Raw genomic sequence first — 26,783 nt, 5'->3', positions numbered from 1 at the left:
AAATATATTGCTGCGAAAGATGTCAAAGTGCTTACTGCCTATGTTTTCTTCTAAAATGCTTATGGTTTTACGGCTTACATTTAAGTCTTTTATTCATTTTGAGTTTATGTTTGTGAATGGTGTAAGTTGGTGATCTAGTTTTCTTTTTTCGCAGGTAGCTGTCCAATTTTTCCAACACCATTTGTTGAAGAAGCTATCTTTGTCAAATATCAGTTGTCCATAAAAGTGTAGGTTTATTTCTGGGTTCTCAGTTCTGTTCCATTGATCTATATGCCTATTTCTATGCCAATACCAGGCTGTTTGAGTACAATGGCCTTATAATATAACTTGATATCAGGAAGTGTGATACCTCCCTCTTTATTCTTCCTTTTCAAGATTGCTGAGGCTGTTCTTGTTCTCTTTTGGTTCCATATAAATTTTTGGAATATGTGTTCTATATCTTTGAAGTAAGTCATTGGTATTTTAATCGGTATTACATTAAATTTATAAATTGCTTTGGGTAATATAGACATTTTAATGATGTTTATTCTTTCTAACCATGAGCACGGAATATGCCTCCACTTGTTTGTATCTTCCCTGATTTCTTTTATCAATGTTTTATAATTTTCTGAGTGCAAGTCTTTAATCTCCCTGGTTAAACTTATTTCTAGGTACTTTATCTTTTTAGTTGCAATGGTGAAGGGATTTATTCCTTAATTTCTCTTTCTGTCAGTTCATTGTTAGTGTATAAAAAGGCCTCTGATTTCTGAGTATTGATTTTATATCCTGCCACCTTGCTGAATTCATTTATCAGCTATAGTAGTTTTTTTACTGCAACTTTAAAGTTTTCTATATACAATATCATATCATCTGTAAATAATGATAGTTTTACTTCTTCTTTTCCAATTTGGATGCCTTTTATTTCTTTTTCTTGTCTGATTGCTGCAGCTAGGACTTTCAGAATTATGTTGAATAAGAGTGGTGAGAGGGGGCACCCCTGCTTTGTTCCTGATCTTAAGGGGATTGCTTTTAATTTTTGCCCATTGCGTATGATATTGGCTGTGGGTTTGTCATAGATGGCCTTTATCATGTTGAGGTATGTTTCCTGCATTTCCACTTTCCTGAGAGTTTTGCTCATGAATGGGTGCTAGATTTCATCAAATGCTTTTTCTGCATCTATTGAAATTATCATGTGGTTTTTCTCCTTCCTTTTTTTTATGTGATGAATCACATTGATTGATTTGCGAATATTGTACCAGCGTTGCCTCCCAAGAAAAAATCCCATTTGATCATTTTGTATGATTTTTTTTCCCTATATTTCTAGATAAGGTTTGCTAATATTTTGTTGAGGATTTTTGCATTTAAATTCATCAGGGATATTGGCCTATAATTTTCTTTCTTTGTGTTGTCTTTGCCTGGTTTTGGAATCAGAATTTTGCTAGCCTCATAAAAGGAGCTTGGCAGTCTTCCTTCCTCTTGAATTTTTTGAAATAGCTTGAGAAGAATAGGAGTTAGTTCTTCTTTGAATATTTGGTAGAATTCTGTTGTGAAGCCATCAGGCCCCAGACTTTTGTTTTTTGAGAGTTTTTTAATTACTGTTTCAATCTCATTTCTTGTAATTGGTCTATTTATGTTTTCTGAGTTTTCTAGATTAATTTTTGAAAAATTATATGTTTCAAGGAATTGGTCCATTTCATCTAGGTTGTCTAGCTTTTTGGCGTACAGTTCTTCATAGTATTTTCTTACAATATTTTGTATTTCTGTTATGTCAGTTGTTATTTCTCCACTCTCGTTTCTAATTTTATTTATTTGAGTCCTCTCTCTTTGTTTCTTGGTGAGTCTGCTTAAAGGTTCATCAATCTTGTTTACCTTTTTAAAGAACCAGCTCCTAGTTTCATTGATCTTTATTGTTTCTTTAGCCTCTATGTCATTTATGTCTGCTCTGATCTTTATTATTTCCTTCCTTCTACTAGCTCTGGGCTTTACTTGCTGTTCTTTTTCTAATTCTTTTAGATGTAGGGTCAAGTTGTTTATTTGAGCTTTTTCTAGTTTCTTGAGGTATGCCTGCAATGCTATGAACTTCTCTCTTTGGACTGCTTTTGCTATGTTCCATAAATTTTGATTTGATGTATGCTCATTATTGTTTGTTTATAGGAATTTTTTAATTTCTTCTTTGATCTCATTGTTTACCCATTTGTTATTTAATAACATGCTATTTAGTTTCTAATGTTTGAGTATTTTTCAGTTTTTCTGTTGTGATTGATTTCTTGTTTCATGCCATTATGATCAGAGAAAGTGCTCAATATGATTTCAATCTTTTTAAATTTGTTGAGGTCACTTTTTTGCCCTAACACGTGGTCTATTCTAGAGAATGTACCATGAGTGCTTGAAAAGAATGTATATTCTGCTGTTTTAGGGTGAAAGGTTCTGAAGATATCTATTAAATTGGGTTGATCTAATATGTCATTTAAGTCTGCTGTTTCTTTGTTAATTTCCTTTCTTGCGGATTTATCTAATGATGTTAATGAGTTATTGAAATCCCCTACTATTATAGTATTGCTGTTGATCTCACCCTTTAAATCCATCAAAGTCTTCTTTATATATTTAGGTGCTCCTATATTAGTTGTGTAGATATTTATAACGGTTATATCTTCATTGTTAGATTCTCCTTTTATCATTATGTAGTGACCTTCTTTATCTCTTATATTTTAGCCTTTGTTTTAAAGTCCATTTTGTCTGACAGAAGTATTGCTACCCCAGCTTATTTTTCATTTCCATTTCTGTGAAATATTTTTTTCATCCTTTTATATTCAGTCTATATGCATCTTTTGTTTTAAGATGTGTCTCTTGTAGACTGCATATGTATGGGTCCTGTTTTCTTATCCATGCAACTACCCTGTGTCTTTTGGTTGGATCATTTAATCCATTTACATTAAAGGTTATTATTGATATGTAATTGTTTATTGCCATTTTTTTTCTTTAAAACTGTATTCCTGTTTTGCTAAATTCTTTTCCTTTTTTGATCCGTTTACAACAGGTCCCTTAGTATTTCTTTCAGCCTTAGTTGGGTTGTAGTGAATTTCTCGAGTTTATTTTTGTCTAGAAAGCTTTTTATTTCTCCTTCAATTTTATATGATAGCCTTGCTGGATGAAGTAGTCTTGGTTGTAGGCTCTTGTTTTGCATTACTTTGAATATTTCGGAGTGACGTCACGAAGATGGCGCCGTGAGCAGCGCGTCCGACAGATCTCCCCAAAATCTCAACAAATTTGTCAACTAGAAACAGAAAAATTTATCTTTGGAGCATCCTAGAGTTCCACACACACACTGAAAGCAAAAGGACTGTTGCTGAGGAGGGAATACGCCTGTGGTGAGTCAACCCACGCGTGCAGCTGCCCGCGCCGCATCCCGGAGAGTGCCAGCAACCACCAGCGTGCTCTGAGAAGCCGCACGCCCCCCCCCACTTGCCGCGTCCCGGGGAGTGCCCACAACCGCCAGCGTGCTCTGAGAGGCCACGCGCCCCCCCCAACCGCGTTCTGAGAAGCCGCTCGCGTGCCCCGAGCCGCCGAGTCCCGGGGAGTGCCGGCAACCACCAGCGTGCTCTGAGAGGCCACGCCCCCCCCAGCCGCGTCCCGGGGAGTGCCGACAACCACCAGCGTGCTCTGAGAGGCCGTGCCCCCCCCCAGCCGCGTCCTGGGGAGTGCCGGCAACCACTGGCGTGCTCTGAGAAGCCGCGCGCATGCCCCAAGTGGCCACATCCGTGCCGGCAACCACCGGAGTACTCTGGGAAGCCGCGCCCCCCCTAAGCCGCGTCCCGGGGAGTGCCGGCAACCACCGGCGTGCTCTGAGAAGCCGCGCGCACGCCCCGAGCCGCCGCGTCCCGGGGAGTGCCGGCAACCACCGGCGTGCTCTGAGAAGCCGCGCGCGTGCCCTGAGCCCCCACATCCATGCCGGCAACCACCGGCGTGCTCTGAGAAGCCGAGCGCGCGCGCGCACGCCCCGAGCCGCCACGTCCGTGCCGGCAACCACCGGCGTGCTCTGAGAAGCCGAGCGCGCCCCGAGCCGCATCCCGGGGAGTGCCGGCAACCACCGGCGTGCTCTGAGAAGCCGCGGGCTCCGTGCCATAGTCTGGGAGGGGCGCCAAACCTGTCTTTCCTAGTCAGGAGATTCTCTCCGTGGACGGGGCACCTCACCCAGCCATTCGAGCTAACAATCAAGCGTTGGGCGAGGGGCGCGTAGGCAGCCTGAAATACTCTCTGGAGCACAGCTGCGGATCCAATCACTGAAATTAGCTTAACCCACGAAATCTACGCACCCACGGGGCTCTAATTGATAAGATCTCTCCCAGTTCAGTGATCCAAGACAAGAGGCATAATATTTTTCAGTGCCTTTCGCTAAAGGGGCGGGGGCAATATCTGATTGACAGAGCCTCCATATTCAGGGATATACCTAACAAGAGGGACTTGGCAGATATTAAGATCTATATAGCAAGCAGCGAATAGTGCATCTTCTTTCCAGCCAAAACAGGCTACAAAGTGTGGAAAGCCTGGGTTGAGTGGTCCAACTGAATGGTAGGCGCTGAACAGTCACCTTGACAACAATTGACTCCCAGCCCCACCTGATTACGCTGGAGGCTCTGACTGCCAGAGCCTTACCCAGAGCCTTGGGCTGAGTGAGGATAGAGTGGGGATTTCCCAGCTCTTTGAGCCTCTTACTCCCCAGACAGAAGCAGTGGCAGCCTCATAGCTGGATCACCAGGCTGCTATTTCAGAAAGGGGAGACTAGGGGAGAAACTCCAGGAAAGCAAACTCTCTCTCATTGTTGGACTCTACAAACGCCAACAAGCCTTGACTACCAGCGAGACTAAAGCCAATTATATGACATTGCCATAGAATCCCATCAACTGCAAATCCCTACCTAAGCGTGACACAGGGGCAGAACCTGGGGTACAGAGTCACTGACCAGGAAGAGGGAGAGAAAAGAAAAAGGAAGAAGTTAACCTCTCAATATCAAGAAAAATCCACAGACTTTATAACTTGTTCCACTAATTCTTTGTTGTTGTTGTTTCTCTCTTCTTTCTTATTGCCTTTATTTGTATTTCCTCCATCTCGGTCCTTTTATTCTCTGCCCATCTTATGCTACCCTTTTCTTGAACTACACTACCCATGAGTGTTACATTTTATTTCTTTTCTTCATCCTTACTCTCCCTTAGGGTTACACTCCAAAACCCTTAACTCTCACTCTCTCCCCTTTTGATTTCTTTTTGTTCTTTTTTGTTTTTTTCCCCTTTCCTTTTTTTCTTCCTTCGTTTCTCTCTTTTTCTTATTTTTTCCTTTCTATTCGTTCCTTCTTTTCTCCTTTTACTTTTCCTCTCATTTAATCCTCAATCACGAACAAATTATTTAATTTGGGACTCAAGTTTTTTTTTGTTTTTGTTGTTCTTTTTTTTTTTCTTTTATTTTCTGCTTTTGTTTTTGGTTTTCCATTGTTTGTTTGTTTTTGTGGCATTTTGGGTACTTTTTACATTGCTTTTTAACTCACTAGCATTCCTCCCAACCCAAAGTCTCCATTGTATTTAGTCTTCACTCCACTTAATACAACAGATTTTTACTTATTATTTTTATTTTTTTCTTCTTTAAATATTATTTTTTCTCTCCTTTTTTCAGTTTCCCTCTTATCCCTCTCACTATATCTCTTAGTCGACCATCACTTACAAGCAAATCATTTTATGCTTGTCTAAGATATCCTCCTTTTTTTTTTTTTTTTTTTTTTGCATTTAGTAGGTCCCTACTCCCTTTTTTGCCCCTTGAACTCTTCACCCCAAATCAGGCCCTCTGTTATAGGCAGTTTTTGTTCCATTTAGCATAATATAATTCACAGGTCATCACAATATTTACCTAAAGAGGTGAGAGGAGGGGAGGAGAAGAAAGGAAAAAGGGGAAAATAATAAATCATTACTTTTTTTGAGTGTGGAGTGTTTTTCTTTTTCCCCCCCCCTTTTTATTCTTTATTAATTCTAATTAACAATATCAACAAGACCACCTTCAGATGCCAATAAGAAAAAGGAAATCAAATATTATGGATACAAAAGATAGAGAGGTAACACAAATAGATGTGGAAAGATCTATGGAGAAAAGATTTAACATACTGGAAGCCTTGGAGCCAAATGACAGAGAATTTAAAATAGAAATCTTAAAAATACTCAGAGATATACAAGAAAACACAGAAAGGCAATTTAGGGAAATCAGAAAACAACTCAACGATCACAAAGAATATATTACCAAGGAAATTGAAACTATAAAAACAAATCAAACAGAAATGAAAAACTCAATTCACGAACTGAAAAACGAGATAACAAGCTTAGCTAATAGAACAGCCCAGATAGAAGATAGGATTAGTGAAATAGAAGACAAGCAACTTGAGGCACAACAGAGAGAAGAAGAAAGAGACTCAAAAATAATAAAAAACGAGAAAGCCCTACAGGAATTGTCTGACTCCATCAGAAAGAATAACATAAGAATAATAGGTATATCAGAGGGAGAAGAGAAAGAAAATGGAATGGAGAATATACTCAAACAAATAATAGATGAGAACTTCCCAAGCCTGTGGAAAGAACTAAAGCCTCAAATTCAAGAAGCAAACAGAACACCGACTTTTCTTAACCCCAACAAACCCACTCCAAGGCACATCATAGTGAAGATGACACAAAACAATGACAAAGAAAAAATTCCAAAGGCAGCCAGGGAAAAGAAGAATACAACATATAAAGGAAGACCTATTAGATTATCATCAGACTTCTCAGCAGAAACTCTACAAGCTAGAAGAGAGTGGACCCCAATATTCAAAGCCCTGAAAGAGAGAAACTTTCAGCCAAGAATACTATACCCATCAAAGCTATCCTTCAAGTACGAAGGAGATATAAAAATATTCACAAATACAGAAAAGATGAGAGAATTTATCATCAGAAAGCCCCCACTCCAGGAAATACTAAAGGGGGTTTTCCAACCAGATTCAAAGAACAAAAGAAAACAAAACCACAAGTAACAGCTCCACCATAAAAACAATAAAACCAAACTTAAACTGTGACAACAAAAGAAAAAAAGGGGGAGAAAGGATGAAGATTAACAGTAGCAAAGGACGATGAAGCGCAGAAATACTCATAAGAAAGGGTACTACAATGAATATGGTAGGTACCCTTTTCATTACTTAATGGTAACCACCCTTGAAAAAACCACCACAAAAACACTTGACTTAAAAAAGGTAGCAACAGAAGAAAGAAGTATGGAATACAAACAAACAAAAACAAATGATAGAAAAACAAAAGAGAAGAATCAAACAAGATACAAAACTAACAGAAAGCAATTCATAAAATGGCAACAGGGAACCCACAAGTGTCAATAATTACACTAAATGTAAATGGATTAAACTTACCAATAAAAAGACACAGAGTAGCAGAATGGATTAAAAAAGAAAATCCAACTGTATGCTGCCTACAAGAAACTCATCTAAGCAACAAGGATAAAAACAAATTCAAAGTGAAAGGCTGGAAAACAATACTCCAAGCAAACAACACCCAAGAAAAAGCAGGTGTAGCAATACTCATATCTGATAATGCTGACTATAAGACAAAAAAAGTACTCAGAGACAAAAATGGTCATTTCATAATGATTAAGGGGACACTGAATCAAGAAGACATAACAATCCTTAATATATATGCACCAAACCAAGGAGCACCAAAATATATAAGACAGCTACTTATTGACCTTAAAACAAAAACTGACAAAAATACAACCATACTTGGAGACCTCAATACACCGCTGACGGCTCTAGATCGGTCATCCAAACAGAGAATCAATAAAGATATAGTGGCCTTAAACGAAATACTACAACATCTGGATATGATAGACATCTACAGGACACTTCATCCCAAAGCAACAGAGTATACATTTTTCTCTAGTGTACATGGAACATTCTCAAGAATTGACCATATGTTGGGCCACAAAGACAATATCAGCAAATTTAGAAAAATTGAAATTGTACCAAGCATATTTTCTGATCATAAAGCCTTGAAACTAGAATTCAACTGCAAAAAAGAAGGGGAAAACCCACAAAATTGTGGAAACTAAACAACATACTTCTAAAAAATGAATCGGTCAAAGAAGAAATAAGCGCAGAGATCAAAAGATATATACAGACAAATGAAAATGAAAATACGACATATCAGAATCTCTGGGATGCAGCAAAAGCAGTAATAAGAGGAAAGTTCATATCATTTCAGGCCTATATGAACAAACAAGAGAGAGCCGAAGTAAACCACTTAACTTCACACCTTAAGGAGCTAGAAAAAGAAGAACAAAGACAACCCAAAACCAGTCGAAGAAAGGAGATAATAAAAATCAGAGCAGAAATAAATGAAATAGAGAACAGAAAGACTATAGAAAAAATCAATAAAACAAGGAGCTGGTTCTTTGAAAAGATCAACAAAATTGACAAACCCTTGGCAAGACTCACCAAGGAAAAAAGACACAGGACTCAAATAAATAAAATCCAAAATGAAAGAGGAGAAATCACCACAGACATCATAGATATACAAAGAATTATTGTAGAATACTATGAAAAACTATATGCCACCAAATACAACAATCTAGAAGAAATGGATAAATTCCTAGAACAATACAACCTTCCTAAACTGAGTCATGAAGAAGCAGAAAACCTAAACAGACCAATCAGCAGGGAGGAAATAGAAAAAACTATTAAAAACCTCCCCAAAAATAAAAGTCCAGGCCCAGACGGTTATACTAGTGAATTCTATCAAACATTCAAAGAACACTTGGTTCCTATTCTACTGAAAGTCTTCCAAAAAATTGAAGAAGAAGCAATACTTCCAAACACATTTTATGAGGCCAACATAACCCTCATACCAAAACCAGGCAAGGATGGCACAAAGAAAGAAAACTACAGACCAATATCTCTAATGAATACAGATGCTAAAATACTAAACAAAATACTGGCAAATTGAATACAACAATATATTAAAAAAATAATACATCATGATCAAGTGGGATTCATCCCAGAATCTCAAGGATGGTTCAACATACGTAAAACGGTTAACGTAATACACCATATCAACAAAACAAAGAACAAAAACCACATGATCTTATCAATAGATGCAGAAAAGGCTTTCGATAAAATACAACACAATTTTATGTTTAAGACTCTCAGCAAAATGGGTATAGAAGGAAAATATCTCAACATGATAAAGGCCATATATGATAAACCATCAGCCAACATCATATTAAATGGCGTAAAACTGAGGACTTTCCACCTTAAATCAGGAACAAGACAGGGTTGTCCACTCTCTCCACTCTTATTTAACGTGGTGCTAGAAGTTCTGGCGAGAGCAATCAGACAAGACAAAGAAATAAAAGGCATCCATATCGGAAAAGAAGAAGTTACGGTATCACTTTTTGCTGATGATATGATCCTATACATCGAAAACCCAAAGGACTCCACAAAAAAATTACTAGAAACAATAAACCAATACAGTAAGGTCGCAGGATACAAAATCAACATACAAAAGTCCATAGCCTTTCTATATGCCAACAATGAAATATTAGAAAACGAACTCAAAAAAATAATCCCCTTCACGATTGCAACAAAAAAAATAAAATACCTAGGAATAAACATAACAAAGAATGTAAAGGACCTATATAACGAAAACTACAAGACATTACTAAGAGAAATAGAAAAAGACACAATGAGATGGAAAAATATTCCTTGTTCTGGGATAGGAAGAATAAATATAATTAAAATGGCCATATTACCCAAAGTAATATATAAATTTAATGCAATTCCCATCAAAATTCCTATGACATTTTTTAAAGAAATGGAACAAAAAATCATAAGATTTATATGGAACTATAAAAAACCCCGAATAGCTAAAGCAATCCTAAGGAAAAAGAATGAAGCTGGGGGCATTACAATACCTGACTTTAAACTATATTATAGGGCCACAATAATCAAAACTGTATGGTACTGGCGGAAAAATAGACACTCAGACCAATGGAACAGAATAGAAAACCCAGAAATAAAACCACATATATATGGTCAAATAATCTTTGATAAGGGGGCCAACAACGCAAAATGGAGAAAAGAAAGCCTCTTCAACAAATGGTGTTGGGAAAACTGGAAAGCCACATGCAAAAGAATGAAACTCGACTACAGCCTGTCCCCGTGTACTAAAATTAATTCAAAATGGATCAAAGACCTAAATATAAGACCTGAAACAATAAAGTACATAGAAGAAGATATAGGTACTAAAATCATGGACCTGGGTTTTAAAGAACATTTTATGAACTTGACTCCAATGGCAAGAGAAGTGAAGGCAAAGATAAATGAATGGGACTACATCAGAATAAAAAGTTTTTGCTCAGCAAGAGAAACCGATACCAAAATAAACAGACAGCCAACTAAATGGGAACTGATATTTTCAAACAATAGCTCAGATAAGGGCCTAATATCCAAAATATACAAAGAACTCATAAAACTCAACAACAAACAAACAAACAATCCAATAAAAAAATGGGAAGAGGACATGAACAGACACTTCTCCCAGGAAGAAATACAAATGGCCAACAGATATATGAAAAGATGCTCAGCTTCATTAGTTATTATAGAAATGCAAATCAAAACTACAATGAGATACCACCTCACCCCTGTTAGATTAGCTATTATCAACAAGACGGGTAATAGCAAGTGTTGGAGAGGCTGCGGAGAAAAAGGAACCCTCATACACTGTTGGTGGGAATGTAAAGTAGTACAACCATTATGGAGGAAATTATGGTGGTTCCTCAAAAAACTGCAAATAGAACTACCTTATGACCCAGCAATCCCTCTACTGGGTATATACCCTAAAACCTCAGAATCATTGATACGTAAGGACACATGTAGCCCTATGTTCATTGCAGCACTGTTCACAGTGGCCAAGACATGGAAACAACCAAAAAGCCCTTCAATAGAAGACTGGATAAAGAAGATGTGGCACATATACACTATGGAATACTACTCAGCCATAAGAAATGATGACATCAGATCATTTACAGCAAAATGGTGGGATCTTGATAACATCATACGGAGTGAAATAAGTAAATCAGAAAAAGCAAGAACTACATGATTCCATACATTGGTGGAATATAAAAACGAGACTAAGAGACATGGACAAGAGAGTGGTGGTTACCAGGGGTGGGGGGAGGGAGGAACGCAGGAGGGAGGGAGGGAGAGAGTTAGGGGGAGGGGGAGGGGCACAGAGAAAACTAGACAGAGGGTGACGGAAGACAATCTGACTCTGGGTGAGAGGTATGCAACATAATTTAATGACAAGATAACCTAGACATGTTTTCTTTGAATATATGTACCCTGAAATATTAATGTCATCCCATTAACATTAATAAAAATTTATTAAAAAAAAAAAAAAAAAAAAAAAGAATATTTCTTTCCATTCCCTTCTGGCCTCAAGTGTTTTTGTTGAGAAATCAGAAGTCATCCTAATGAGGGCTCCTTTGTAAGTGATAGTCTTTTTTTCTATAGCAGCTTTTAATATTTTCTCTTTATCACTTAGCTTTTGTATTTTAATTATAATGTGTGTTGGTGTTAATTTCTTTGGATTTCTCCTTAATGGAGTTCTCTGTGCTTCCTGAACATGTGAGAATGTTTTCCTGCCTTAATTGAGGGAAGTTTTCAGCTATGATATGCTTGAATAAAGTTTCTATCCTTTGTTCTTTCTGTTCTTCTTCAGGAACCCCTATGATGCAGATGTTATTTCTGTTCCTGTTGTCACAGATTTCTCTTAGAGTTTCAGCAGACTTTTTGAGTCTCTTTTCTTTTTTCTGCTCTGCTTCCATGCCTTTATTTATCATGTCTACTAACTCGCTGATTCAATTCTCAGCTTCATCCATCTTGCTTTTAATTCCTTCCATTGTGTTCTTCATTTCTGATACTGAATTTGTCTTTTTTGATAGTTTCTTTTTTATTATTTCAATGTCCTTTTTTATATTTGCTATCTCTTTATTTAGGTTTTCATAATGACCATCTATTGTTGTTCTAATATCTTTCAGTATCCCAACAATCATTATTTTAAACTCTGCATCTGGTAATTTGGTTATATCTGATTGATTTTGGTCCTTTTCTGGGGATTTCTCTTGGTTCATTTGTGTTGCATTTCTCTGCCTTCGCATTTTCTCTGTGTAAGGAAGGTTTTGGACCCTGGATTCCACTGGGTATGGCCTCTGTTCCCTAGGTATGGTCTGTTTGCAGGCCCGCCAACCCCTCTTCTGTTGCTGCCTAGGGCTTTTGGGTTTGGGTGTTGCCGGTGACTGCCCACTGGGGCTGTTGCTGTGGTTTCCACCTCTCCTTCATGGGAGTGGCTGTGCTCACTTGCTCAGGTCCACAAGCCTTCGTGGCCTTGGCCTTTGCCCCGCCATCATGAGTGGCATTATGCTCAGTCCTGAGGGCACTGGCGAGCACCTTTGCTCAGCTACGGGTCTCATCCTGTTTCCGGGCTTTCACCCCGCCCTTTCAGGAAAAGCCCACCTGTAGAATGGCTGTTAGCCTTGGCTCCACTGGCCAGGCAGGACTGCGTGCCCATGCTTAGCTGAGTAGCAGAACTTCGCCTGTTCCAGGCTTTTGGCTCCAACCTCACGGGAGGATCTGGCTCCCAAGTCAGGCCACAAGCCTCGGTTCCACAGGTAGGGCAAGGCTGTGTCCTGTACCCTTGCTCAAGGGCTGGTCTCCACCCCTTCCGGGGTTCCCACCCTTCTTCCGCAGGTTTGATTACAGGCTGTGGCAGCTGGGTTTGAACCCTTTTGCATGCTTACTCCTCCCCAGCCCGGCAAGATTGAGCTCACACGTGAGCCCAGTGGTGACCAGCAGGCTTCTGCTCCTGCCAACAGAACCGCCCCTCTTCGTCCCGCTGCCGCCCACCCTCCAGCGAGCCCTCAGCCATGTGGGGTGCAGACACTGAAGCTCAGACCCTAACACTCACTACTGTAACACCAAAAGCTCCCTCCTTCTAAGCAACTCTGCTCTCACTGCCATGGGAGAGCTTGTTTGGCTGTTCTCCTGCTTCCTTTGCTGGTATTGCTGTTTCCGAGGAAAATATTCACTTCAGATTTGGAGAGTGACTTGACCCAGGGGTTAGGGTGGCTGTCTCCCAAAATGTTTCTCCCTGTGCCTCCTAGATTACACTCTCTTCCTGCTACTCTGGTATTCTTTTCCCTCCCCATCCTCTGGAGCCCCAGGTGAGTGGTTATGTGAGAGATGTTCTGCGTGGTCCCTTTCAGAAGAATCCTGGGTCTGAGAAATCAGACTCTTTCTCACAAAAAGTATTCTGTCTTGTTTCCAGCTAAATACTGTCCTTACGCCTCTTCTGGGCTCTGGGGCTGCAGGCTGGGGCTTTGTTCCTGGGGCTCAGGACCCTCCCCTTTCTGCTAAACTCACTTCCCACCATGCGAATCTATCCTGGCTGCTGTTCACTTTGGGGAGCAGGGCAGCCCTCTTTACTTTTCCACTTTTCCTACCAGTCTCGGTGTGGCTTCTTCACTGCTCCTTGGTTTAAGAGTCCTCTTAGTTTAGTCCAAAGTTGGTTTTTCTAGATGATAGTTCTTAAATTTAGTTTGTAATCCACTTTGGTTCTGGGAGGTGGAAGTTGGTATGTCTGCCTACTTCATCGCCATCTTGTCTCTCCCTCAAGGACACTACTCTTTTATGGATTCTTGCTGTATTGGCCAATAGTCTGCTTAAAGGCTTTAATCACTGTAAAAAAAAATAGAATACTGGATAAAGAACATGTGACACATATACACTATGGTAAACTACTCAGTCATAAGAAATGATGACATCGGACCATATATAACAAAATGGTGGGATCTTCATAACATTATACGGTGTGAAATAAGTAAATCAGAAAAAAACAAGAACTGCATGATTTCATACATTGGTGGGATATAAAAATGAGAGTAAGATACATGGACAAGAGTGTGGTGGTTACAGGGGGGAGGGAAGGAGGGAGAGAGGAAGGGGCAGGGGGATGGGGAGGGGCACAAACAAATCTAGACAGAAGGTGACGGAGGACATTCTGATTTGGGTGATGGGTATGCAACATAATTGAATGACAGGATAACCTGGACATGTTTTCTTTGAAAATATGTACCCTGATTTATTGATATTACCCCATTAAAATTAATAAAAATTTATTTATAAAAGAAATGAGATTCTAACTTAGAAAATAAAGGCCTATAGATATTCAACGAGAACAAAACCCCTGTAAGATTGCATTCTTCTTGAGGAAGACTGTGAGCAGGGGAGGACTGAATGGATCCTGAAGGACAAAGTCAGTGAGGGTGATAGAGAGGAGAAGGTGGGGACCTGCAGGTGGGAAGACAAGCTTGGCAAAGTCCTGACCTTGGAGATGAGCTTCATTTACTAGAGGTCACACGTGACCTCTCTACTGCCACCATCAGTCAGCACAGCGGCTCCTCACTGTCCTCTTGATGTGAAAGCACAGGGCAGTCCTCATCTTTTGCTACAAGGACAAATGCAGTCATGGATGTCTCTATGATTGGGTGTCTTGGCTGTGGCTTTAGTGCCTTTAAAGTTTGAGGAGTCTTTTCTGAGTGGGTACCCTGAGCAGCCAAGGTTTTTTAGCAGCAAACATGGTCTTACCCATTTGATGCCAATGGTCACCACCCACCCCAGGGGACAGCAAAATATCCTGGGGATGGAAAAATGCCCACAATGGTGGGTACAAGGAGGGAGAAAATCAGCCATAGTAGAGAAGCATGCTTCTAGCACTGGAAATATGTATTAGATGTCTCTTATTCCCCTTGTAACACCCCTATGACCACAGATTCAAGCTCTGGAGTCCAATGGTTAATAAGAAAACATGGACATTAGCTGGAGGGAAATTAGTAACTGAATAGAGAAGATTTGCTGTATTAATCTAACAAGCCATATGGACTGTCACATGTGTATGTGGATTAAATACTTAACCACACTTTTTGTAGAAATATCAAGCTATGTAAGTTTTGGTGAATGAGCCAAAGAAAAATACCGGGAGGTGATAAGTGATATTGACTCAGCTTCCAAATCCGGCTCCCTGTCCCAAGTCAGTAGAGGGATCCGGGTGAGATTGGATTAAGCTAATATTTATTTCCAGGTACTAGAGGGCTGAGGTGGCCCTGCGCCTGGATGTCAAGGCTCCCACTTCTTGTTTTCCTACCCTGGCTCTACTGATGGGAAATCCCCCAGTTATCTCTAAGAAAACTATGTACATGGTATTAGCACCATGATGTCAGCTTGATCTGGGTTTAGAGTTGGGAATGAGCTTTGTCTTTTAGAGTCCCTATTTTAAATGACTTAACTCCTTTTAAATAAATTCACTAATAAAACATGTTATATACTCAGAGAATTCTTAGTAGAATTGCAAACTGTCTCCAAAAACAGTAATAAAACACCTAATTAGACACCCACTGTATCGCAATTGTCACCCACAGTCCTGAAGAGCGCAGGCCATGCTCTCTAGAAGATGAACAGGGAGGAAAGAGCCATGAGGTCAGGTCCTCGTCACCAGGACACAGGTGAACACTGAAGCCATTGGGTCCCTGGAATGTGAACCCAAAGATTCAAGGCCATGATCTAACACCAGCAGTGGGTTCTCTCTTTGATGTGTTATTGGGAGTAAATAGTTTCGACTACAAGGCACCCAGGCAGGGACAGTGGAGAAGACTTCACATGGAGCAAAGGCCTTGAATAGAACACAAATGGGCCTGCACAGAAATCTACCTGGAGGTCACATAGAGCTGCTGTGCAGATCAAGGTTACAGGAATCCACTTGACTCATAAACTGAAGGTCCATAAGGCTTAAACTAAGGAGATAGGTAGAGTTGAGAGCTCTCTGATCCCACAACACCTACCTCCCCACCCATCTCTGCTACCCAGTAGCTGTGTGGCTATGATCAAGTCACTTGAGTTCTTCTGTCAAATTGGCTATAGCTGGACACAGATGATATGTCTACCTCATGGGGAGGGAGACCACACATCAGTTTGCTCAGGGGAATCAGTCTGTGCTGCTGCCTTGGCATTCCATCCATTTAGTGACGGACCTTCTACATCAATTTTATCTAATGATATTGCCATTGCTACAGATAGAAAAAAATTGAGGGTTTCTACAGTTCTGTCTCCTTAGTTTCTACACACAAAGCACAGACTAGATGGGTTCTGGTGGATTTCCACGGTCCTTTCCTGGGCCAGTGACAGGTGTGTCTGGTGACTTGTTCCTTCATCCATGGGAGGAGTCAAGGTGGCCTCCTGGAGAATAAAAGGAGGAGTTCTGGACACTCATCTCCAAAGTGAGATCCTTCTTTCCTGCCACACCACAGTGATCAGCCAGAGCCGCTACCAGGACCATGAAGCTGCTCCCAGTCCTCGTGCTTGCTGTCCTCCCCTTTTACTGCTACGCAGGTGAGTCCACACTGGGCGGAGCTCGGGGGGCTTGTTGTCAGAGTCGCTGTGGGAGATCTCTGCTCCCCATACCCCAGTACAGGGCATCTCACTTCTCCAGTTTGTAGGGGTGTGTGTGTGTGTGTGTGTGTGTGTGTGTGTGTGTGTGTGTGTGTGAAACAAGGAAGCAGTGTGTGAGGGCTTAAAAAATACCCAGATCCTGGGTTACTGTCGGGGGACTCAGAACATTCCCCGCCATCTTTCTGAATGGACATGTATCTGGGATGTGGGAGAAGGACAAGCATCACAGTTGCCCAACAAGCAGTTCATGCCTCTGTGACTGAGTCGCTTTTGCACACTTTTATCCCAGGTTCTGGCTGCCCACTTGTGAGCCAGGTGATCAATCAGGCAATTGACCCTGAAGTGAGTGAGAATCAATACGTAGAAAATTTCAGACAGTTTATACCAGATGAAGCAGCAGAAGGGGCCATAAGAGAAGCGAAGCAGTGCTTTCTCCAACAGAGTAAAAAAACTTTGACAAATGCCCAAGTGATGGTGGTAAGTTGTTTTCTTCTTAACTGCTTTTAACCACTAGTCAGAAATAGACAATGTCAAAGGTAGATACTAATTTCTTCAAAGCTACAGTTGTTCACAGTTTATTTTATTTCAGTGAATTTATTTGTTACCGAGTGTGAGTACTTTGACACCCAGTGAGTGACTACTGAAAATGTGAGAAGAAAAAGGGTGTTTGAATAAAGGCTTCCCTTCCGCTCAGTACAGCGGTGTGCAGGGGAGGGCAGTGAGGAAATGGGAGATATTAGGCCTGGAGAGTTGCACATTAGTTGATCACTGGTCTAGGAGATTGGTTGCTCTGCTGGTGAATATTCTTACCAATTAGTCTATATATTTAGAGTGCAGAGATGGGTGTTACGTGTAGTTATCATGATTAAAACTTAAAAAATATTAACAACCTCTCCAATCAAAGATGAGGGGAAATATTTAAAAAGAAAACACTAAATCAGACAAATCTGTAAGAGTGAACATCTAGAAAGTTTAGTAGCCTAAAAAAGGATAGGGTGTGGGCATCTGTCCATTTGCCCTAGTTCTTAACATGCAGGCCATGCAGGAGCTCAAACTGCACGCTGCCTCGTATTTGGGCTGAGGTACTGAAAACTGACAACACAGTGTATTCATTGGGTAAGTTCTTGAGGAAGAGGAAACATGCAGGGAAAATCAGCAAAGGGATCCCCGCTGGGGAACTGCTGGAAGCACTGGCCCCTCTGGCATCAGCAGAGGTCTCCTGAGTGGGAGGACACAGCACAGAATTCCGATATTATGTCCACCACCAGCTCTCTGCCGCTGGGTGTGGACCAATCTAGGGATAAGATAGAGGAAATGTTTGTTTTTCAGGATTGTCCTTTGTTAGAAGAACTGACATGTAAGCGATGACTGTTTTTGTTTTCCAGGATGCAATATACAATAGCGTTTGGTGTAAGGCATATTAACTTTGCACCAGACCTTTGGCTCAAACTACAGGGAATGATCAAAAACCAGCCGATGATGAGTAGAAACCATGACTTAGCATCCTTTTCTGTCTTTTGATCTACAGACTGCAAGACAACTGTTGAAACCTCACATACATTTTCTCTTCAATAAAGCATCTATAAATCTAACATTCTTCCTTGGTGATTGACTAACACGGGGGTTTTAGAGACACAATCACACACATGTTGCTCATGTGCGCACATGCCTGTACACAGTTCTCATCACAGAACTCATGAATGGAGGGTTGAGAATCAGAAAGGCACTCTGTCCCTCAGCATCTGCTGCCTGTCATGGACCCGGTGCATTGAAAAGCAATGCTCTCTCCTCATCAACCCACCTTCCTGGGTCCATATGAGCACTGTGGGCTCCCAGGTCTTGTTGCTGCATCTGCTCAGCTTCCTGTCCCAGATCCACTGCTGTCCCTGTGTCCACGCCGTGCCCTGCTTACCACTCAGACTCCTCTCTGGGTGCTCTCTGTCCCTGACCAGAGGTGCCAGAAGGGGACAGAACCAGTGACACAGGTGACTCAGGCAAAGCAGGGCTGAATCCTGTCTTGACTGGAAAATTAATGTGTGACCTCAATTTTGAATTTTAAAAATATTTCATTACAATTTATTTACCCTATAATGGATATCTTTGGTCCCTCCTTCAATTGTGTGACTGTCCCTGGTCATGGCCTGCAGGGGGCAGTTTGGTCCACCCTTTCATCCCACAATGACCAACCAGCAGTGAGGTTGGAATTCCCTGGGAAAGAAGCAAAGTGAGTGATTTTAACTCGGACTCAGCTCTCCTCACTGTGGCCCATCCCCACTAGCCTGACACCAGGGGTGGGTGACGAGCGCCCTCTGCTCACACCAGCACGGGTCCCTCTCACTCAGCCTGAGCCCTGACCCCTTCTCAGGACAACTCAGCTCCTGCCTGGGTTGACTTCCACCAGCCATATCCCAAACAGGGAACAAGGCAGACAATACCTTTTGGTCCCAAAAAAGTGTTACAATGTCTTTTAAAATGTTAATCAAAAGCAAATATAGTAATAATCAATATGCACCAATGAATCTCTGAGGGTATATGCATCTTTATTTATTTTTTATTTTTATTTTATTTTTTGTATTTTTCTGAAGCTGGAAATGGGGAGGCAGTCAGACAGACTCCCGCATGCGCCCGACCAAGATCCACCCTGCACGCCCACCAGGGGGCAATTCTCTGCCCATCTGGGGTGTCGCTCTGTCACGACCAGAGCCACTCTAGCGCCTGGGGCAGAGGCCAAGGAGCCATCCCCAGTGCCCGGGCCATCTTTTGCTCCAATGGAGCCTCGACTGCAGGAGGGGAAGAGAGAGACACAATGGAAGGAGAGGGGGAAGGGGTGGAGAAGCAGATGGGCGCTTCTCCTGTGTGCCCTGGCCGGGAATCGAACCCGGGACTTCCGCACGCCAGGCCGAAGCTCTACCACTGAGCAAACCGGCCATGGCCTGCATCTTTATTTTAATGTCATTATAAGATATGTTATTTAACATGTTTTTACGAAGAAGTGGCCACAAGTACCAAAGACTCAATAAGTCATATGAGGAAATTCCTCCCATTTTTTCAAAACACCTCCAGCCTGTGACATCATTAGGTCCTGGCAAAAGGACCCTTTACCTGGACCTACCCTTTACATTTTATTTGTTATATACATATGTGCATACATGTGCACACACACACATAAACACACTTATTAAGAATTTATGGGCCATGCTCAGTTCTGGTTCTCTGACGCATTTACAGTAGTTTGCATTTGCTCAGATGAGCCCTGGGCCACCTGGGAGGAGCCTGTCCTCTTCAGGCTGCAGTGGGCGTGTCCACAAAGAAGGAGAAGGTTCTGTTGGGGAGTCCCAAGGGGAGATAGGGCTGTAGTCGCTGGATCCCCATTACCCAGTCAGATCAGCCAGGGGCTCACAAGGGAGGAAAGGCCTAAAGATTCTGAGCAATGGCAACTCCGAGAAGGGACGGGAGCAGGAGGCAGGGTCACAGGTGAAGCCTGATTGGGCGGCCAGGATGCCCCCGCCTCCTCTGATTCTGTACTTTGCTCACTTTGGCCTCATCCAGCCTCAGCACAGCCCTGAGCTGCCGTGGGGAAGGCAGAGCTCATTTACATGCTCCTGTCTGTCCCAGGTGCACTTCTCATCTGATGACACGGTTGGAGGTGTCAGTCAGAGGACGTTAGTCTGTGTTCCTAATAAGAGTTGGTATGAATGATGTGAATTGTGCCGGGAACACTAGTGAGTGCCAGCAGTCCAGGCCCACCAAGGTGTGGGCTGGGAAGCTGGTGATGGAGGGCGGCAGTGCTGGGTCCAGAGAGCCAGTGCCAAGGGGTAGGGTGAGATCCCCAGCTGCGTGTGTGTGTGTGTGTGTGTGCGTGCACACACACACGCACACGAGAACCATGCGTGTGTCGTTGTGTCTCTCTAAAACCCCCATGTTAGTCAATCACCAAGGAAGAATGTTAGAGTTGCAGATGGTTTATTCAAGGAACTGAAATATTTTTTGTATCATGGTTGTTTTTATTTTGTTTTCCTCATTCTTCATTGAGAGGCTGTTAATTAAAAGAAAATTTAATCATAGTAAATGCACATAACATAAATGTTACACTTCTCTGCACTTTAAATATACAGTTTAGTCGGGTTTAGAACATTCACTCTGCAGAGCAACCAATATGGACCTTCTCATCACCTAATGTGCAAGTCTATACCCTTAGCATCTCCTGTTTTCTCACCACCCACCACCACAACCTACATTTCTACCTTCTGTTCTTAGAGATGTTTTACTCTACAAAATACAACAATTGTCTTTTTATGACTGGCTTATTTCTCTTATCATACTTCCTCAAGGTTTATCCATGTGGTCAGAAACCCCGGGTCTGAAGAATTTAGTGATGGACACTTATCTTTGTGCTGTGGCAATATTGCCAAATCGTTACCGGGAGACGTTGTGAATGGGACATTAAGGTAGGGAATGCCTGCTGATAAACTAAACAGTCTCTGTTATAAACAGCAGAAATAGCTCATTGTTTAACTACTGATGTGGTTTTCATCAATGGCATCACCCGTGGTGGAGTCACAGCCATGGTTTCCACTTCCCACTCACGGACAGTAATAAATTAATGGTCAAGAAGTTCAGGAACTACAGGTTCTACACATATCAGGAACAACTTATGGTAATAAATTTGAAAATTTAAATGAAATGAGCACAAATTTCTTGGGAGATATAAAATATCTTAGATTTACTTAAGAAGAAGAAGAAAACCTGCAAGCTGTAGATATATAAAAATATGGATTTGTAATTTAAAACCTCACAAAGCATATTGTAGGCTACTTTAAACAATTTTGATAAGTAAATATTGAATACAAAAAACTTTTAGGATATTCAAAAGTTTGATGGCTTACTCGAGGGAGCCATCAGGGATACATATTGAGTGCTAAGGTCTGAGCTGCATCGCCACCCCTACACTGCTGAATGTTCACCAAAGGGCAAGTGACAGTCGAACACAGAAGTTCAGTCTCATTGTCGGGGGTAGAAACCGGGTGCTGTCTGTGTCTGCTGCCCGAGTATGAGTGCAGTCCTTCCCAGAGGGGCAGAAACTAATGTTGGCTACAACTGAGCCCCGGCGCAAGCAAAGTCTTGCCTGGCGGGGCGGAGACTAAAGGAGACCACAGCGGCAAAAGTGGCGCAAGGAAACAGTCCAACTCACAGCTGCAGGTGGGGCAACTGAGAGCTGTCCCACTTGCAGCCCCGCCTGCATGGGAAAGGCGAAAGCCAAGGAACCAGCTAAAATTTGCAGCTGGGCACAGGCACGGAGTCCCGCCCATGGAAACGAGACTTATGGCCCTGGAGCGCAAGCACAGTCCTGACTGTGGGGGCAAAGTGAAGGTCAAGGGCTGGCCAAGGCTTGTGGCCTGGATGCAGAAACACAGTTTCACTGGTGGGAGCAGATCAGAGGCAGGAGGCCAGCTATGTCTTGAAGCCCAGGCATGCAAACACAGTCCCACTCGTGGAGGTGAAGTGAAAACTGCAGCAACCACTGCAGTGGGCCTACACCAGCAATGCTTGTGCCTGAATACCAGAGGCTGTGGCAGAGGAGGAGGTGTTCCTGCTGACAGACCACACCTAGGGAACACAGAAGCCCACCCCTTGGAATCCTGTGACCACACCATTCTCATACACAGACAAAATGGGAAGGCAGAGAAATGTAACCCAAATTGATTAAGAGAAATCTCCAGAAAAATATTTAAATGAGACAGAAATAATGAGATGCAGAGTTTAAAATAATGACTGTTAGGATGCTCAAAGATCTTAGAGCAACAATGGATGGACGTAACAAGCACCTAAATAAGGAGATAGCAAGTATTAAAAAAGACATTGAAATAATAAAAAAGAAGTAGTCAGAAATGACAGATACTATATCAGAAATGAAGACCACACTGGAAGAAATTAAAAGCAGGATGAATAAGGCTGAGGGTTAAATCAGTGAGTTAGAGGACAAGATAAAAGAAAAAAAGCACAGAAGCTGAGCAGCAAAAAAAAGGGGGGGGCTCAAAAAGTCTGAGGAAACTATAAAAGAGCTCTGTGACAACATGCAAAAAAATAAAATCAACATCTTAGGGGTTCCTGAAGAAGAGAATGAAGAAGGAATAGAGAATCTGATTGAAGAAATCATAGCTGAAAATTACCTTAAATTGATGAAGAAAAAAGTCACACAATTTCAAGCAGCACAGAGAGTTCCATTCAGGATGAACCCAAAACCAACACCAAGGCACATAATTAAAATACAAAAATTAAGAAATAAAAAAGAATACTAAAAGCTGTAAGGGAAAAGCAATTTATTACCTACAGAGGAACTCCCATGAAGATGACATCTGCCTTCTCAACAGAAACATTAGAGGCCAGAAGGGAATGGCAAGAAATATTCAAAGTAATGCAAAACAAGAGCCTAAAATCTGGACTTCTCTATACAGCAAGGCTATCATTTAAACTTGAAGAAGAAATAAAGCGCTACCCACGCCAAAAAAAAACAAAACTCAAGGAATTCATTACAACCAAACCAATACCACAAAATTATTAAGGGGCCTGATGTAAACAGAACAAAGAATGAAAATTTCTAGTAAAAAAGGAATGTAGATTTAAAGAATAAAGTGGCAATAAACAACTACATATCAATAATAACCTTAAATGTAAATGGATTAAATGCTCCAATCAAAAGACATAGGGTAGCTGCGTGGATAAGAAAACAGGACCCATACATATGCTATGTACAAGAGACACCCCTTAAAACAAAAGATACACATAGACTAAAAGCAAAGCAATGGAAAAAATATTTCATGCAAATGGAAATGAAAAACAAGCTGGGGTAGCAATACTTATATCAGACAAAATAGACTTTAAAACAAAGACTATAGTAAGCGATAAAGAAGGGCACTACATAATGATAAAGGGAGCAATCCAAATGGAAGATATAAACATTATAAATATCTATGCATCTAATATAGGAGCACCTAAATATATAAAGCAGATTTTGATTGGCATAAAGGACAAGATCAACAGCAATACTGTAATAGTAGGGATTTTAATACCCCACTAACATCACTGGACTGATCCTCAAGAAAGAAAATGAACAAAGAAACAGCAGACTTAAATGACACACTAGATCAACTGGATTTAATACATATCTTCAGAACCTTTCACTCTAAAGCGCAGAATATACATTCTTTTCAAGTGCTCATGGTACATTCTCTAGGATAAACCACATGCTAGGACACAAACTGAGTCTCAACACATTTAAGAAGATTGAAATTATATCAAGCATCTTCTCGGATGACAATGGCGTAAAACTAAAAATAAACTACAATAGAAAAACTGAAAAATGCTCAAACAGTTGGAAACTACGTACCATGGTACTAAATAATGAATGGGTTAACAATGAGATCAAGAAAGAAATAAAAAATTTCCTTGAAATAAATGAAAATGAAAAAACAACAAGTTAAAATTTATGAGACACTGCAAAAGCAGTCCTGAGAGGGAAGTTCATAGCACTACAGGCATACATTAAGAATCTACAAAAAGATCAAATAAACAATTTAACCCTGCATCTAAAGAAACTAGAAAGCCTAACCTGTGGGGTCGCAGTGGATAAAGCATCTATCTGGAATGATGAGGTCGGTGGTTTGAAACCCCAGGAATGCCTGGTCTAAGCAAATATGGGAGTTTATTCTTCCTGTTAATCCCCCCGTTCAATCTGTCTCTTTCCTCTCTCTCTCTCTCTCTCTAATAAAAATAAATTTTAAAAATACAAAAAAATATAAAACTAGAAAAAGAACAGCAAATAAAACCCAGAGGAAGTAGAAGGAAAGAAATAATAAAGATCAAAGTGGAAATAAATGACATCAAAGAGGATAAAAAAACAGTATAGAGGATCAATGAAACCAAGAGCTGATTCTTTGAAACGGTAAACAAAATTGATGAACCTTTAACCAGACTCATCAATAAAAAATAGAAAGAGAGAGAGAGAGGACTCATGAATAAAATTAGAAATGAAAGAGGAGAAATAACAACAGACACAGCAGAAATACAAAAGATTGTAAGAAAATACTATGAAGAACTTTATGCCATAAAATTAGACAACCTAGATGAAATGGACAAACTCCTCGGAACATGTAATTTTTCAAAAATCCATATAGAAGAATCAGAAAACCTGAACAGACCGATTTCATCAAATGAGATTGAAAGAGTTATCAAAAAACTCCCAACAAACAAAAGTCCTGGGCCAGATGGCTTCATAGGGGAATTTACCAAATATTCAAAGAACTATCCTACTCAAGCTATTTCAAAAATTTCAAGAGGAGGAAAGACTTCCAAACTCCTTTTATGAGGCAAGCATAATACTGATTCCAAAACCAAGCAAAGACAACACAAAGAAAGGAAACTATAAACCAATATCCCTGATGAATTTAGATGCTAAAATTCTCAACAAAATACTAGCAAACTGGATCCAGCAATACATGAAAAAATTATACAGCATGATAAGGTGGGATTTATTCTAAGGAGACAAGGATGGTACAATATCTGAAAATCAATCAATCTGATTCAACACATAAACAAAAGAAAAGATAAAAAAAAACACAATATAATATCAATAGATGCAGAAAAGCCATTTGATAAAATCCAGCACCCATTTATAATCAAAACTCTCAGCAAAGTGTGGATACAAAGATCATACCTTAACACGATAAAGGTCATCTATGACAAACCCACAGCCAACATCATACTCAATGGGCAAAAGTTAAAAGCCATCCCCTTAAGCTCAGGAACAAGGCAGAGGTGCCCCCTTTCACCACTCTTATTCAACATAGTCCTGGAAGTCCTAGCCACAGCAATCAGACAAGAGAAGGGATAAAAGGCATCCAAATTGAAAAAGAAGAAGTAAAACTATCATTATTTGCCAATGATATGATACTGTACATAGAAAACCCTAAAGTCTCAGTCAAAAAACGACTGGACCTGATAAATGAATTCAGCCAGGTGACACAATATAAAAACAAAATTCAGAAATCAGCAGCATATTTATACACCAACAATGAACTATCTGAAATAAAAGTTAAGAAAATAATACACTTCACTATTGCAAAATAAAAATAAAGTACCTAGGAGTAAATTTAACCAAAGAGGTTAAAGAATTGTACTCAGAAAATTACAAAGCATTGTTAAAGGAAATCAAAGAAGATACAAACAAGTAGAAGCATATACCATGCTCATGGATAAGATGAATAAACATTGTTAAAATGTCTATATTACCCAAAACAATCTATAAATTCAATGCAATTTCTATTAAAAATACCAAAGGCATACCTCAAAAATATAGAACAAATATTCCAAAAATTTATATGGAACCAAAAAAAAAACACAAACAGCATCAGTAATCCTGAGAAAGAATAAAGTGGTGAGTATCACATTTCTTTTTTTTTAATTTATTTATTAAATTTAATGCAGTGACATTGATAAATCAGGGTATATATGTTGAGAGAAAACATCTCTAGATTATTTTGACCTTTGATTGTGCTGTATTCCTCTCCCCCAAACTTAAATTGTCTTCTGTCACCTTCTATCTGGTTTTCTTTGTGCCCCTCCCCTCCCCCAACCCCGGTCTACTTCTTCACCCCATCCCCCCTCCCCCCTACCCCCATCCCTGTTGCCATCACATTCTGGTTCATGTCTCTGAGTCTCATTTTTATGTCCCTTCTATGTATGGATTCATCTTAGTTTTTTTTTTCTGATTTACTTATTTCACTCCGTATAATGTTATCAAGGTCCATCCATGTTATTGTAAATGATCCGATCTCATCATTTCATATGGCTGAGTAGTATTCCATAGTATATATGTACCAAAGCTTTTTAATCCACTCATCCTCTGACGGACACTTGGGCTGTTTCCAGATCTTTGCTATTGTGAACAATGCTGCCACAAACATGGGGGTGCATTTCTCCTTTTGGAGCCGTTCTATGGTGTCCTTGGGGTATATTCCTAAAAGTGGGATAGCTGGGTCAAAAGGCAGTTTGATTTTCAGTTTTTTGAGGAATCTCCATACTGTTTTCCACAGTGGATGCACCAGTCTGCATTCCCACCAGCAGTGCAGGAGGGTTCCCTTTTCTCCACATCCTCGCCAGCACTTATTCTGTGTTGTTTTGTTGATAAGAGCCATTCTGACTGGTGTGAGGTGATATCTCATTGTGGTTTTAA

The 26,783-nt window shown here is 40.6% G+C and overlaps 2 protein-coding genes across 2 annotated transcripts in view; one reads left to right on the top strand and one right to left on the bottom strand.

Annotated features, from left to right (window-relative positions):
• Nucleotides 1–26,783, bottom strand: part of LOC136320889 (secretoglobin family 1D member 2-like) — a 113,995-nt gene that overhangs the window by 63,439 nt on the left and 23,773 nt on the right. The window lies entirely within an intron of this gene.
• Nucleotides 16,388–18,127, top strand: LOC136320888 (mammaglobin-A-like). The gene is made up of 3 exons (XM_066254030.1): nucleotides 16,388–16,492; nucleotides 16,842–17,029; nucleotides 17,938–18,127. Exons 1-3 carry the CDS (start codon nucleotides 16,438–16,440, stop codon nucleotides 17,974–17,976), a joined length of 282 nt encoding a protein of 93 aa, XP_066110127.1. The 5' UTR covers nucleotides 16,388–16,437; the 3' UTR covers nucleotides 17,977–18,127.

The sequence above is a fragment of the Saccopteryx bilineata genome, chromosome 1, assembly GCF_036850765.1.
Source record: "Saccopteryx bilineata isolate mSacBil1 chromosome 1, mSacBil1_pri_phased_curated, whole genome shotgun sequence".
Lineage (NCBI taxonomy): Eukaryota > Metazoa > Chordata > Mammalia > Chiroptera > Emballonuridae > Saccopteryx > Saccopteryx bilineata.
The sequence above is the reverse complement of the archived record's forward strand: the minus strand, read 5'-3'. Positions and strand labels throughout refer to the sequence as shown.

Excerpts from the sequence above, each read along its gene's own strand:
- LOC136320888 (XM_066254030.1), top strand. The coding sequence starts at position 16,438 with ATGAAGCTGCTCCCAGTCCTCGTGCTTGCTGTCCTCCCCTTTTACTGC. Across the intron at positions 16,493-16,841 it reads CCCCTTTTACTGCTACGCAG|GTTCTGGCTGCCCACTTGTG; the intron begins GTGAGTCCACAC and ends CTTTTATCCCAG. Across the intron at positions 17,030-17,937 it reads CAAATGCCCAAGTGATGGTG|GATGCAATATACAATAGCGT; the intron begins GTAAGTTGTTTT and ends TTTGTTTTCCAG.